We start from the raw sequence: 14,779 nt of genomic DNA on the forward strand, positions 1-14,779 counted from the left end.
TTCTTTTTTTTTTTCTTTTGTATTTTTTGCAAGGGAAATGGGGTTAAGTGGCTTGCCCAAGGCCACACAGCTAGGTAATTATTAAGTGTCTGAGACCGGATTTGAACCCAGGTACTTGACTCCAGGGCTGGTGCTTTATCCACTGCGCCACCTAGCCGCCCCTTCTCAAGCTTTTCTGAGGGTATTGGCCAGTAGGGCTTAACATGGGGACCACTTTATTAGGTGAAAGGGGGTCAGTCAGAGCACGAAGAAAAGGAGACAACATCTAAGTCCCAACTGCAGGAACATGCCTTTTGGGGGATGAATCTTTCTTCCTATTCCTGGGGACTTTTTATTTCTTTGGAAGTTTTACTTTCCCAAGCTGCTAAATTTTTTTCCTGGAGGTGGGAAGAGTGTAAGCTTGAACCTTAGGTGTATCTGGAGAAAACCTCCTTCCTGTTTGAGCTGTTTGTTCTTAGTCACAAGACCAGGGGGCCTCTGCTCTGAAAGGATCAATGTTCTGGGGCCCCTAAGGGAGACCATATTTCAACAGCTCGACTCAAAGAATACTAGATCCCAAGGAAACCTGAGTTCTAATCCCTGCTCTTATACCATCTTTGAGTGTTTCTTTTGCCACTTAGTTCAGCAAATTTATTTTTTTAATCAATAAAAATTAATTTTAAAAATAAAAGCTACTTGTCAAAATAAATGCATAAAAGAAATATTAATTATAATCACTTATCCAAACAACTTCCATTTGTGCCTTATTACCAAATAACTAATTCAAATTTTTCTTGATTATTCTTTGTGATTCAACCTATGAGTCCTGTTCAAGAAATTAAATCATTTATTACTTTGAATTAGAGAAATTTTCAACCAGTTTCAAAACACCTGTCGAGTTCACATTCCTGCATCTTTGCTATAAGGATAACTGGAAAGACTTTGCCAAATGTTTGACTAGTCTGTATATATTATGCCTGCAATCTTCCTTTGCTGTACTAGTCTAGCTGCCTTGTCTAAAGGAAAATGTAGTTAGTCTGGTATGACCTGTTCTTGATAAAGCTGTGCTGGCTCTTGGTGATTACTGCTTTCCTTTCTAGATGTTAACAAACCATCCCTTTAATAATATGTTCTAGAATTTTTCCAGGATTGAAGTTTTGCTTCCTGGCCTACAGTTTCCAGGCTACATTCTCTCTGCCCTTTTGTGAAAATCAGAACAAGATTTGCCCCTCTTAAGTCCTGAAGCATCTCTTCTGTTGTCCAGGATCTTTCAAAGATCGGCAGCCGTCACTCAGTAATTCTATCCACAAAATCTATCTACACCCTGTCATTTGGAGCCTGATGGCTTGAACTCACCAGGGGCAATTAGATGCTCTCTTATTATTTCCTTAATTACCTTGGCCTTCAACTCCCTATTTGCTGATTTTTGTTTTGTCCTCTCCATTCCAAAGATATTTCATCCAGACAGAGAGAAGAAAGGAAAAAAAAAAGAGCAGTCCTGTGTGCCATCCATTATCAGCCCATTTTCCCTAAGCAATATTTCCATCCCTCTGTGATTCTCCTCTTTCCCCCAACTTAGCCACAAAGCCCTTTTTGTTTTCCTTAGCATTCTTTGCCAGACTCAGCTCATCCTGAGCTTTAGGCTTTCTCATTCTTTTTCTCTGTCCCACAGGTCCTTGCTTAGCATACATAGCTTCTCGATGAATATTCAGTTTGACAGGTTGGTCATCTGCTGCTGTGCTCAGAAAAACAGAATTCTCAGGGCTAGGAGATTAAAGATCACTGAGTTTAACCCTCTCATTTTACAGGTGGAAAAACAGATCCCAGGAAGTAAAGTGAGCCACCCAGGTTTGCACAACTAAAACATGATAGAAATGGAACTTTTAACCCAAATCCATTTCCAAATTCAGCTCTCTTTCACTACTCACTGACCAGCTCTCTAGAAATCCACCAGATGGGCAAAATGCTGTGATGAATAAGGATCCAGGTCTTCAGATATAATAATCAAGGCTTATTGGGTAGGAGGACAAATCTCGGGCAACAGGAGGTTATGGGTGAAACCAGCAGGCAGACAAAGGAGGTTCAGATAAAACATGGCAGTAGTCAACAGAGAGACATACCACCAATAGGGAGGCAGAGTATCTGGTAGCATATGATAGTAGATATATGGGCAGCAGGTATTAAAACCAAGTCTCCTAGGCAAGAATTTACACCTTAGAAATAAATTTCCTATCTTTCAAAATCTTCAGGAAGAGGCTAGACTACTTATTAAGAGTTTTTGAAGATAGGATTCATGCTTCATTCAATTCAACAACAAACATTTATTAACCATCTGTTATATAGAAGTTACAAAATTGGAAATATTAAAAATAACTTAAAATATCATGATATCTAGTTCCAATAAATTTACAACCTGACATGTATCTATAATGGAGAAATGAAATGTACACAAATTAAATGATCCAGATTAAGATGTAACAAATACAAAGAAGTCCTAGCAAAAGGCTATAAGAAATGTGAGGAAGGAAGAAAGAATTTTATTCACTGAGAGGTTTGGGTGAGGGAAGAAATGATCTGGCAAAGTTTCTTGGAAGAGGTAGCAATCCAAATTCAGCCTTGGAAAAAAGGAAGGAATTTGAATGGGGAAATATAGAGGATGATAGGAAAGATTCCTTCCAGGTCTGGGAAAATGATTTAAATAAAGATTGGGAGAATGGGAGACTAAGGAAAGATTAGGTGAGCTGGAATGTAAGATTGAGAAAGGGGTATAGTAGGAGATGAGGTTAGTAGACTGAAGCCAGATTAGAACAGAATCATAGGATTTTGAGCCAGAAGGGACCTTAGAAATCCAGCCTCACATTCTTATAGATGAGTAAATTGAGACCCAAAGAATTAAAGTGACTTGTTCAAGGTTATGCAGAGCTGGGATCCAAACCCAGGTCCTTTGATTCCAAATTTAGTGCTTTGTTCCCCAAAGTCTGAGCTGCCTCTCTCAAATGCTAAGCTAAAGAGTTATACATTATTCAATAGGCCGTGGGAACTGCTGAAGGCTTTTGAGGAAAATGAGTGATGTGATTAAGAAAATTCTCAGACCTTAGTGTGAAGATTGGGTTGGTGAGGAAGTAGACTGGAGTCTGGGAGACAAATGCAATCAATATTTATACTGGAAGACTTGGTTGTACTAGATGACTTCTAGTTGTTCCTTCCAGATTTAAGATTCTATGATAAGAAGAGGCAAGGTCCAACTATGAGAAAATATTTATTACTTTAACTCAGAGAAACTGAACAGTGACTTGGGCATGGGAGCAATGAGATTAGGGACCCAGCTATTGAGAGAGGGGTAGCAAAGCTGGACTTGGTCACAAGGATCAAGGCAAGAGACTGGCTACTGGATATTGTATAAAGTCAGAGAAAAGCATACCCTGTGGTGAGTCTAAGAATTCTTGGTCCAAATTTGCCATACATCCTTCCAAACTCAGGTTTAGATTGAGTTCAGTCTGGGATAGGTGATTAAATGGCTATAGCTATAAAATTAGAAGGGTAAAGAATGTGCAAGGAATAAAGAGGGTCATTACAGCAGGCAACATTTTCTTTGTTTTTTTGCAAGGCAATGGGATTAAGTGACTTGTCCAAGATCACACAGCTAGGTAATTATTAAGTGACCAAGGTTGGATTTGAACTCAGGTCCTCCTGACTCTAGGGCCAGTACTTCATCCACTGCACCACTTAGCTTCCCTACCAGGCAACATTTTCACGTTCCCTTGTTTTGTTTTGTTTTCTTGAAGGGGAACTTTACTTCATGTCTACTGGAGTGCCAAGCGCATTTTCTGCAAGTGGAGTCATTTACAAAATGGTTGACACCTCCAGGTAAGTCCTGCTTTAGTTTAAAAAAATTTAGTGTCCATGTCCCTGGTTATGAAACTATTTTCAACAATCACTGACCCCAAAAGCCTTGTCTGAATACAAAATGAGCACAAACTCTATTCATGTTCCCTAATGCCATCCCCTCCCTATCTTGGATCATAATCACTTAAAAAAATTTGTCTATCCATCTATTAATTTTTTTATTTTTCCAAATACATGCAAAGATAGTTTTCCAACAATCAATTTTTGTAAAGATTCTGAGTTTCACATTTTTCTCCCTCCCTCCCTTGCCTCTCCCCTCCCCTGACAGAAAGCTAATATAGGTTATACATGTATAACTATGTGACCATGTTCACTTTAGAACCCTTCAGCATCATAATTGGTAGAGACCTTAAAATCAAACAAGACAGACATAAGAGTCAGAATGAGCTTCAGAATCCTAGAATCACAGAGCATGCTCAGTGGCTTTCTTAAAATATTTCTTCTTCAAAATGAATTGCGCAGGGTCCCACTGGACACAAGCAGCAGGCTTTGGCTTTTAGTTGCTCAGTCTTGTTCTTAAATTCCTTGATATCTGCCTCTTGTACATTTATTTGACGCAAGAATAATCGACATTTCCTGCTCCTATGCCACTTATATTATTAGGTTATTGAAAGGAATCATCAGTGAATGACTTAAAACTTTGGCAGATGGTGGAATAGAGCATCACCAGAGGAAAGACCCTTTTCAGTCACCTAGAAGTTCCATTGGGGCAGGACCCCAATTAGATAGAGAGTCAGCTTGCTTGTTAATAGGGAAGAAGTTGTTCCCCAAAAAGATCTAGTAATAGGCAGCTCTTTGTCTGCCCGCTGAGGCACCTCCACTATTCTGATTCATCAGAAGGACATTGCTGCTATTACCTACAGGATTTGATCTCTTCTTTATATAGCAACCCTTGAGAATGTCCTATCAATTAAGTCTAATTCTCAGGTACTAAAGGGGATTCAAAGGAATATAAACTTGCACCTGCATCTAAAAATCTAAACTTCAACTGGACCTGTGATCTACAATTGCAAGCTCTCTCTTGTAATGCAGATTGCAACCCATCCTTTTGATGGGTCGTGATGATAATGGTCCATTTGATGGTTACTTTCCTGCTCTAGTAGTCTTTGCTTTATTAAAGACTTAAAAGGTAATCAACAAAGGAGAGCTGCAAAGGAGAAGACTACCTCTAAGTCTTTTAGGGAAAAAAAATAAACATACCCCCAAATTAGCATAAACACTTTATGAACTTCAGTATTTTATGTGAGAGAGATCTCTTCTTTGTGTAGGGATCAAGGAAGTTTTCATGAAGCAGGAAGCACTAGAGCTGTCTTTGAAAGATGATTAGGTTATTAACTGACAGAGATAGGGGAAAGGGTATGGTTTTTCTGAACCATTAAATGAACCCAGCTCTTTTGAGAAACACTGTGAACACAGTATTGGGTTATGAATCAGGAGAACTGGGTTTCAGTCATGGGGATTTGAAAATCATCAGCATATATGACTCTTCAGTTGTTGTTTTTCAGTCATGTCAGACTCTATGTGATGCTATCTGGGGTTTTCTTGACAAAGATAGAAGATTGCTTTGTCATTTCCCTTTCCAGCTCATTTTACAGATGAGGCAAACAGGCTTAAGTGAAATACCCAGGGTCACATAGTTATGACTGTCTGAGACCAGATTTGAACTCAGTAAGATGAGTCTTCCTGACCGGGCATCCACTATGCTACCTAGTTGCCCTTATGTGACTGTAGTCAATTTATTTTATTTCCTAAAACTTCAGTTTCATTATTTATAAAATGGGAATAAAAGCAGTACCTACCTAGCAGCTTGTTAAGGAAAGGGCTTTGTATATTATATATGTATTTATATTTGTGTCATATGTGCATCTATATGCACATTATATATATTTATATATATATATATAGTATATACATTTTTACATATTTTTATACATTCATGTCCATGCATACATTTAATACAGACAATTTTATTATATGCTGCTGAATAGAGCTAGAGGAACTCATAAAACCTTGCTGGCATCCATAATAAATTCACTCTTATTAATTGAACTGGACCCTCACTGCAGCCAGGCATCCCTACTACTATTCCTCCCCATTGATTTCTTAACCCACTCAGTGGAAGCTGTTTCAGATCTATGATTTTTACCTTGAATTTTCAATATCCCATGTCATTCTTTCTTGCCACCTTCTCTGCTGAAAACCTTTGTCATCTTTTACCAAAAAAAATTGTGGCTCTTCATTAACAGCTTATTCTTCTCACTCACTTTCCTCCTGACATCATTACCCACCCTCTCCCTTTACTTCAATCTCTGTTGATGAGGTAGCCGCTTTTTTTTCTAAGGTCAAGCCCTCTTTGTAGACTTGAACCTATCCCCTCCTGTTTTGTCCTGTAGATTGCTTCCATCATAATCCCCACTCTCTATCTACTCTTTCCTTTCCTGCTGCCTACAGTCATATCTTCCCACCTTTGAAAAATCCTTACTATATCCTACCATATTGTTGTTCAGTCATGTGCAATTCTTTGTGACCAGAGCACCCCAGTGTGGTCCATGGAGTTTTCTTGACAAAGATACTGGAGTAATTTCCCATTTCTTTCTTGAGAGGACTAAGGGAAACAGGTTAATTGACTTGCCCAGGATCACAGTTAATGGTCCTAGATCAGATTTGAACACAAGTCTTATTGACTCCAGGTCTAGAACTCTAATCACTGAGCATTCTAGCTGTCTACTAATCATGCCCACCAGTTTTCCCCCTGTGGCTCTTCTCAATTAAATTATTTGAAAATGACTTTTATAATTGCTTCCAATTCTCTCCTAAATCCTTTTATTCTGGTTTCTAACATTTAATTGGAACAGCCCTCTCCAAGTTACTTATGGTTTTTTAATTGCCAGATCTAATGGCTTTTTCTCAGTTGTCATTCTTCTTGACTTCTCTGTGACATTTGGCATAGTTTACCACCTCCTCCTCCTATATACTCTCTTCTTTTTGAAATTTTTTCTTCTCTCTTCTTGACTTTTCTTTCTTTTCTTCCTTTCCATCTTCTCTCCCTCTCCCTTCCTTCCTCCCTCCCTTCTTCCCTCCTTCCCTTCCTATCTGTCTGTTCTTTACCTTTGCTTTTGTTTTGCTGCCTCTTCTTCTTTATCATGCCCTCTAAATATGGATATTCCACAGAATTTTTACTAGATTCTTCATTTTTATGTTTTCCCCTTAATGATGTTATCAGCTTCCCTGAAGTAAAGCTTTCGTTTCTATGTAAATGATTCCCATATCTATTTTTCTAGTCCTATCTCTCTCCTGAACTCCAGTCCCACATTACCAACTATCTATTGAACATTTCAACATAAATGTCCTGTGGTCATCTCAAACTCAACACATCCAACTCATCTTTCCAACCAAATTCCCCTTCAACCAAATTTTCTATGACTATTGATGGTCAATGGCCTATGGCCATCCTCCCAGTCAACCAGGTTCACAACCTTTGAGTTATCTTCAACTGCACTCTCACTCACCCACATATCCAATCTGTTGCCAAATATTTTTGCCAAAGCTAGTTTCTGTTTTCACAAAGTCTCTTGTGAGAGACAAATAGCCTCTTCTTTCCACCTACTGAAACTCCACGATGAAATAGGTCCTCATCACCTCATATCCTTTTAGTTGGTTTCCCAATCCTCATCTCCCTTTTCTTCTCCCACCCCCAGTTTCAATCATTCTTCCCCACAAATGTCAAAGTAATTTTCCTAAAGCTCAGATTTCACCATATCACCCCCTTAACTCTGCTATTCCATAAACTCCTTTTATCTTCAGAATAAACAACTAAATAAAAAGTTTTATTTGGCATTTATAGCTCTTCACAACTTGGCTCCTTCCTACATTTCTAATTTTCTTATATTCTACCTTCCCTGAATTCTGTTATGCAACAGTACTGTCATAATTGCTGTCCTTTTACAGAAAATTCTGTCTCTCATCTCTGGTCCTCTGTGCTATGTTGTCTGAATGTGGAATGCTTTCTCTTCCAATGTCCAACTCTTAGAACCCTTGGTTACTTTTTTTGTTTGTTTGTTTTTAGGTTGTTTTTTTTTTGCAAGGCAAACAGGGTTAAGTGGCTTGCCCAAGGCCACACAGCTAGGTAATTATTAAGTGTCTGAGACCGGATTTGAACCCAGGTACTCCCAACTCCAGGGCCGGTGCTTTATCCACTACGCCACCTAGCCATCCCCCCTTGGCTTACTTTTAAGGCTCAGCTCAAGTACCAGTTCCTGCAGGAGATCATTCCTAGTCCCCAGCCACTTGTACCATTTCCCTCTAAGGTTACCTTCCATCTACTGTGTATTTATCTTTTGGATACTCACTGGTATGTGATATCTTTTCTATTGCCAGGTAATCTCCTTGAGGGGAGAGACTGTTTTATACCTTAGTAATGCTTATTAAATGTTTGTTGACTTTTATATACATAAAAATACACCTCTCTCTTTCTGTCTGTTTTTCTATCTCTCTGTCTTTCTTCCTCTCTCTGTGTGCCTCTCTCCGTATATGTAGGTATATACACACGTACACATAGATATTGTATATCAAACTATAAATATATACTTGTATATGTGTATACATACATATACATACAAAATATTCTATATCTATGAATATATATTGGGATAGTTACAGATATTCTTAAAGTGTTCTATTAATTTGTGCCATTTCTATTAAACTTTTTATTAGTTACTTATAGGGAGGGCTAGATGGCATGCTTATTAAGTTTGAAGATAATAAGTCTCTGCGTGATGGAGTTAGGATTCAAAAGTATTTTAACAAGTTAGAATATTGATCCAAATCTAATAAAATTAAATTTAATTAAAATAAATGTAAATTACTACACTTGGATCCAAAAAATTTAACTGCACCTATGGAAGAAGGGAAAACATGGCTAGCCAATTGAGAACTGAAATTTGGTGGACTGTATTTTATTGAATGGCAGCTAAGATAGAGCACTGGGTCTGCAGTCAAGTAGGTCTAAGTTCTGATCCGGCTTCAGACTCTTGCTAGCTTCTGTTTGACTCAGTTTCCTTATCTTTAAAATGGACTGGAAAAGAAAATGGCAAACTACTTTAGTATCTTTGCCTAGAAAACCCAAGAAGAGTCAGACGCAGTTGAAAAATAACTGAACAATAAAAATTTTAACAATGGGGCAGCTAAGTGGTGCAGTGGATAGAGCACAGGCCCTGAAGTTGGGAGGACCTGAATTCAAATTTGGCCTTAGACACTTAATAATTACTTAGTTGTATGATCTTGGGAAAGTCACTTGATCTCATTGCCTTGCAAAAAGAAAATTAGCAGATTAGATATTTCAGTGAATCCTAGGTGCTCAATTTTAAAACTATATAATATGACAGTCAAAAAATTATGAGCTCATAGGCTATATTAATATAATCATGGCATTAAAAATAAGGGAGGTAGTAAGCAGCCTACTGTCTTCTACCCTGGTCAGACCCTATCAAGAGTATGTTTTGGGGTCCATATTTTAGGAAGGATGCTGACAAACTAAAGTCCAAAGGAGAACAATCTGATTTTTTAGGGGGATGGGAAGCCATGCCACACAAGGATGAGTTGAAATAGCTGATATTTAGACTGGAAAAAAGATAAAGATGACTTTCAGAGGACATGGTCATTTTCCTCAAGCACTGGGAGGATTGTAATAAGGAAGAGGGAAAGAACAACAGGTAGAAATTACAGAGAAACAGGTAAAGAAAAATTTCCTAATAAAATGTTGCCAAGCCATGGAATGAACTGCTTCACTAAGAAAGGCTGTCCCTCTTACTGGAAGCCTTTTCAATTAAAGACTAATTGACCTATTTTCAGGGATGTGGGAGAGAGGATTTCTGATCAGATCTAGAGTTAGGTTCAACTAAATTAATTCTGAGGTCTCCTCTGAAATGGAGATTCTATGGTTCTATAATTCAGCCCATCCATCCACATTCTGTCTGTCCTCTGGGACCAACCAAAATAGGACCCCTCTTTTTTTTCCCCTCTCCCGTCCATATCTACCCATAATGCAGTCATGTATTTTATAACCACTCAGCCTGAAATTCCTCCCTGGCCCCTTCTGGCTAGTATAGCACACACCCGTTGTCTTTGCAGACATGCTGTCTTGCATACTAATGTGTGGCTTGTCCCATTTAACGATACTTGGCTTGTCTGGAGTGTCTCACAATGAGTCCTGCCAAATAGCGGGAAGCAATGGATTTTGTAATCATAGTAATAGCTGACATTTCCATAACTCTTTAGATTGTTATTCAGTTATTTTTCAGTTGTATCTGACTCTTCATAGTCCCATTTGGGGTTTTCTTAGCAAAGATACAGGAACAGTTTCCCATTTCCTTCTCCAGTTCATTTTACAGATGAGGAAATAGAGACAAACAGGGTTAGGTAACTTGCCCGGGGTCACACAGTTAGCAAGTATATGAATCTGGATTCAAATTCAGGAAGATTAGTCTTCCTGACTCCAGGCTTGGCACTTGATGCATTCTGGGGTCTCCTAGGTTAGGGAACATTTTATATGTAGGAGTTCATTTAAACTTCACAGCAGGATTGAAGTAGCTATTATGCTTTACCTCTGGAAAAAAATAGCTCTCTGGACAGCATTATTACTTTGCAAGGTGTTAATGAGGAAACCAAGAAATGCTTTATACAAATCTGCCAAGCCTGTGCTGCAGTCAGGATCTGAACTAGGTGCTACAGAAGATAGAATCAACCAACCATATTAATTAATCATACACTGTGCTAATCATGGCTGAAACAATCCCTATTCTCGAAGAGTAGGAGAAGACTATAGGGAAACACTATGTATACACAAAATATAGGATAAATTAGAGAATCATTATGAGGAAGGCAGGGGGACAATAGGGTTAAATTCAAACAGCAAAATGCCACTGCCCACCCAGTCTAGTTGTGATGATGGGGGTAAGGTTTGGCTGAGCATAAACACTCTCTTGTTCTTGTGTATATACCTAAGAAACCCACAGACAAGATATTCTTGGAGTTCTGAGGATGGAGAATCTCAGAGAGCCCTCAGACATTATGTAGTCCAATCTGAACCTGAGCAGGAAGCTCCTTTAAAACCACCGGTTCAGTGGCTATCCAGGCTTTGCCTATAGCTCCCTAGTGGGAGGACCTTCCTACCTACAAAGGTAGTGGTATACCAGTCTTCTTTGATAACTCTTAATTGCTGGAAACTACTTACCTGCAACAAGCCTAGGCATGTAGGTGGCATACTGGATAGGATCTGTGGTCAGGAAGACCTGAGTTCAAAATTGACTTCAGATACTTCCTAGCTATATGACCCTGGGCAAGTCATTTAACCATTGTCTCTAATGGAGATAATAATAGATCCTACCTTCCAGGGTTGTTGAGATTAAAAAGAGATAATATTAGTAAATCATTTTACAAACCTTCAAGAACTATATAAATGTTAATTGCCATTATTATGCCTGAATCTATAACTTCCATTACTTCCAATGTTGTTCTGGACCAAGCAGAAAAATCTGATACCTCTTCCTTCCCTTGTTACCATCACAGAGACTGAAAAATTATTTCTGTGAAGTCAAGAAGGTGGAAGAATTGAAGAACATAGGATCATAGTTGTAAGGGACCTTGGAGACCTTTAGATAAAATCTCCTAATTTTGCACAAGGAAACTAAGATATAGCAAAGTTAAATGATTTGCTCAGGGTCACACATATTAATTATCTGAGGGAGGAGTTCAACCCAGGTCTTCCTGATCTGTCTACTACTATGCCATAATACCTCTCACCTCTCAAGAGGTCCAATATGAAAGGTAGGTTAACAATAACTTGGGAGTATCAGAAGGCACAATGAAAGGGGAAGAGAGTGGAGTGAAGAGCATAATTTTTTTGAAGGATTAGTGATAAAGTGAATGGGCATGAATGGGCTGGAACAAGTAGTAAAGGAAGGGAATTTTCTCCTAAGCAACCTCTGATTCTGAATGTAGGAATTCAGAGTTTTGATATATATAGGACAGTAGATTGAATCGTCTTTTCTAGTAAACAATAACCCAATGTTGAGTTTCCTCCCCCCCCTTCTAGAGGGGGTGGTGATGCTGAAGCTGTAATCCTGAGGCATAATTAGATGACTGGGTGGGGAACGGGTACTCTCTGACATATTGATGATGATGGAAGGCTATTAGCAATGGCAGCTCTGTTTTCCCCTCCCTCCATCAAGTTGACTTTCTCACCCTCCTGGTGAGGCTAAAAGGATCTGGTCCTGTGCTACCATTGTGAAAGAGAATCCTTTGTGAGATTTCTTCTTCTTTGCTCCATAGTGGCAGAGATAGCAGGTGGATTTTTACCAGTGCCTTGCTAGATATTCATTCTATCCAATGCTCTCATACTTTGAGTTGGGTCTCAGAAATCCAAATCTCACGCCCTCAGATACTATCTTTTTACTTAGCTGTTCATTTATCAAATCTGCCTTCTCTTTTAAAATCCTTTTATTTTATTATAGCAAGACTAATGAAGACACCACTTATAACCCCCTTAAATCTTCAATTTCCTACCCAAGACCTCATAATCCTTAATATTTTGCTGGTAGTAACATTATACCCACTTGTTTGACAAATCTTGGATAGTTCTCTATTATGTCCTTCACACACTGATTTGAAAAATAAAGGAATACTTCAAGATGAATCAAGTTTGTAATTAGAAAGATAGGTAAGTATTAAAGATAAAAGGGATGGTATAAACAAAGTAGCAGAGAAAGAGGAAGGTTGTACTCTTTTTTTCATATAACAGTATCTATTCTAGTTTGGAGAATTGTGTAAATAAGTGGAAACAATGAGAAATGGAACTGGATTGGTTGATACTAGACCAATGCTAGACCAAGGATTTTGAAATTTATCTGCTATATTGTAGGGAGGCATTGAAAATTATGGGAGGAGGGCAGCTCAATGGTACAGTGGATAGAGCACTGGCCCTGGAGTCAGGAGTACCTGAGTTCAGACACCTTATAATTACCTATTTGTGTGACTTTGGCAAGTCACTTAAACCCATTGCCTTGCAAAAATAACATGCAAACAAAAAAAGTTATAGGAGAACCCAGAGATCCAAAGTTGGCATGTCATCATGTCATGATAAGAGAAAGTATATTATTATGACAGGGTCCATAAAGGAAAATCTAGAAGAACACTAGATATTGTCAGAAGATTGGGTTTAAAATACCAGTTTTGATGCTTCCTAGTTGTGAAATGTAGGATGAGTCATTTTTTCTCAATTACCTTTATCTATAAAATGAGGATGTTGGATTAGGGCTTTTACTGATAGTTTTTTATAACAGAATGAGGGCCATTTTATTGAATAGACCAGGTGCTGATTCTTTGCAACAGATTTTCCATATAACATTGGACATCTCGTAATTAACTGTCCTGACAGTTTCCTCATATAAAATGAAGATAATCCTGTCTTCCTCTCCCTACCTCACAAAATATTATAAGAATCAAGATGAGATGATAAAGGAGAAAATGTTCTGTAATCTCTGTTACTTTTAAAGAAAGGGGTTGTTTTTATGATTCCAATAGCTTTCCCACATGTATCTCCCAGGCTGCCATGTGGAGAATATATTTTGCCCCAAACTTGGAAATTCTGAGAGGAGTCTGGCCTCCTTTGGACTTATGACCCCAAAACTCTTTTCCCCTTATCCTGTGCCCTGACTGTTTGATGATTTTTCATGCCTTAGCAGCCTGGTGCTCCCCACTGATCACAATGTTGGGCAAGGATTTCAGGGCAAGATTGTTCTCATTCTCCATGGTGAGATATTTCAAGCTTTAATCTCTCCTGTCACCCTGATGAGGAGCTGCCTTAAGAGAACTACATTAGTTCTTCAGAGCATCCTTGGGAAAGCTTTTTTCTTTTGTATAAAGAGGGTTTTTGACCCCTTTCTGGTTTGGATTGATGTGTGTGTGTGTGTGTGTGTGTAAGATTGCTCCTGCTTGTATGCATATTAAAGAAGCAGAAAATCATAGAACCTTAGAGTTGTCAGAGACTTTTAGAGTCCATCTTATTCAACTAGTATTTGAACAATTCTACAGCTTCTTATACATGTGGTCATTTATTCTACACTTCAGACAGAACTAACCATCTCCCAAGACAAGGAACTTACCACCTTACATACCTTACAAGGAAACCCATTCCGTTTGGAGCTAGCTCTGAACTTCTATAGGCTGTACAATAAAATTTACCACCTGGGTCACTTTATTACATTGTCTTAATATTGTCTACATTGTTTGTTGTTGTTTTATATGGATTAATCTTATCTCCCTTGAATTATTTGAGTATCTCCCCCCTCTTCTCTCCACAGAATATCAAATCTGTAAGGGAACTTAGAATCCCAGCACATAATTTTTTAAAAAATAATTATATTTTTTCTAATTACATATAAAGACAATGTTTAACATTCATTTAAAAGCATTTAAAAATTTTTTTCTTCCTTCTTCCTTTCCCCCCTTTCTAAAATGGTAAGCAATTTGATATAGGTTTTTTATAAACACACATATTCTTAGAGTTGGAAGGGCTTAAAAGATACTTTCCTTCTGTCTTGCCTACTAATGCTACCTGGTTCCATGTCCAGCCTTCTGTCCTGAATACCAGATCACTTCCCAACTATAGCTTGAGACATTTAGGTTAGATATTAAGATGAACTTACTGAGGTAGGATGAGATACTGAAATGGTGACTGAGGGTAGCAGAACCTGCTTCAAACAGAAATAATTTATTTTCCTCCAACTAAGCTGCCTTTGGTGAGGCAGTCAGGAGGATGGAGATTATCTCTCCAGCTGTAGGAGATATTCCTTGACCTCAAGGCTTGGTGCTGCTACAATGGGAAAACCTTCTCATG

The 14,779-nt window shown here is 38.3% G+C and overlaps 1 protein-coding gene across 1 annotated transcript in view; it reads left to right on the forward strand.

Moving 5' to 3' along the window:
* Positions 1-14,779, forward strand: part of HHIPL1 (HHIP like 1) — a 111,428-nt gene that overhangs the window by 84,966 nt on the left and 11,683 nt on the right. Inside the window, exon 7 of the mRNA XM_074213062.1 lies at positions 3,765-3,846. Coding sequence (XP_074069163.1) covers positions 3,765-3,846 — 82 coding nt within the window. The remainder of the gene's footprint in view (positions 1-3,764; positions 3,847-14,779) is intronic.

Source organism: Macrotis lagotis, chromosome 1 (genome assembly GCF_037893015.1).
Source record: "Macrotis lagotis isolate mMagLag1 chromosome 1, bilby.v1.9.chrom.fasta, whole genome shotgun sequence".
Classification (NCBI taxonomy): domain Eukaryota; kingdom Metazoa; phylum Chordata; class Mammalia; order Peramelemorphia; family Peramelidae; genus Macrotis; species Macrotis lagotis.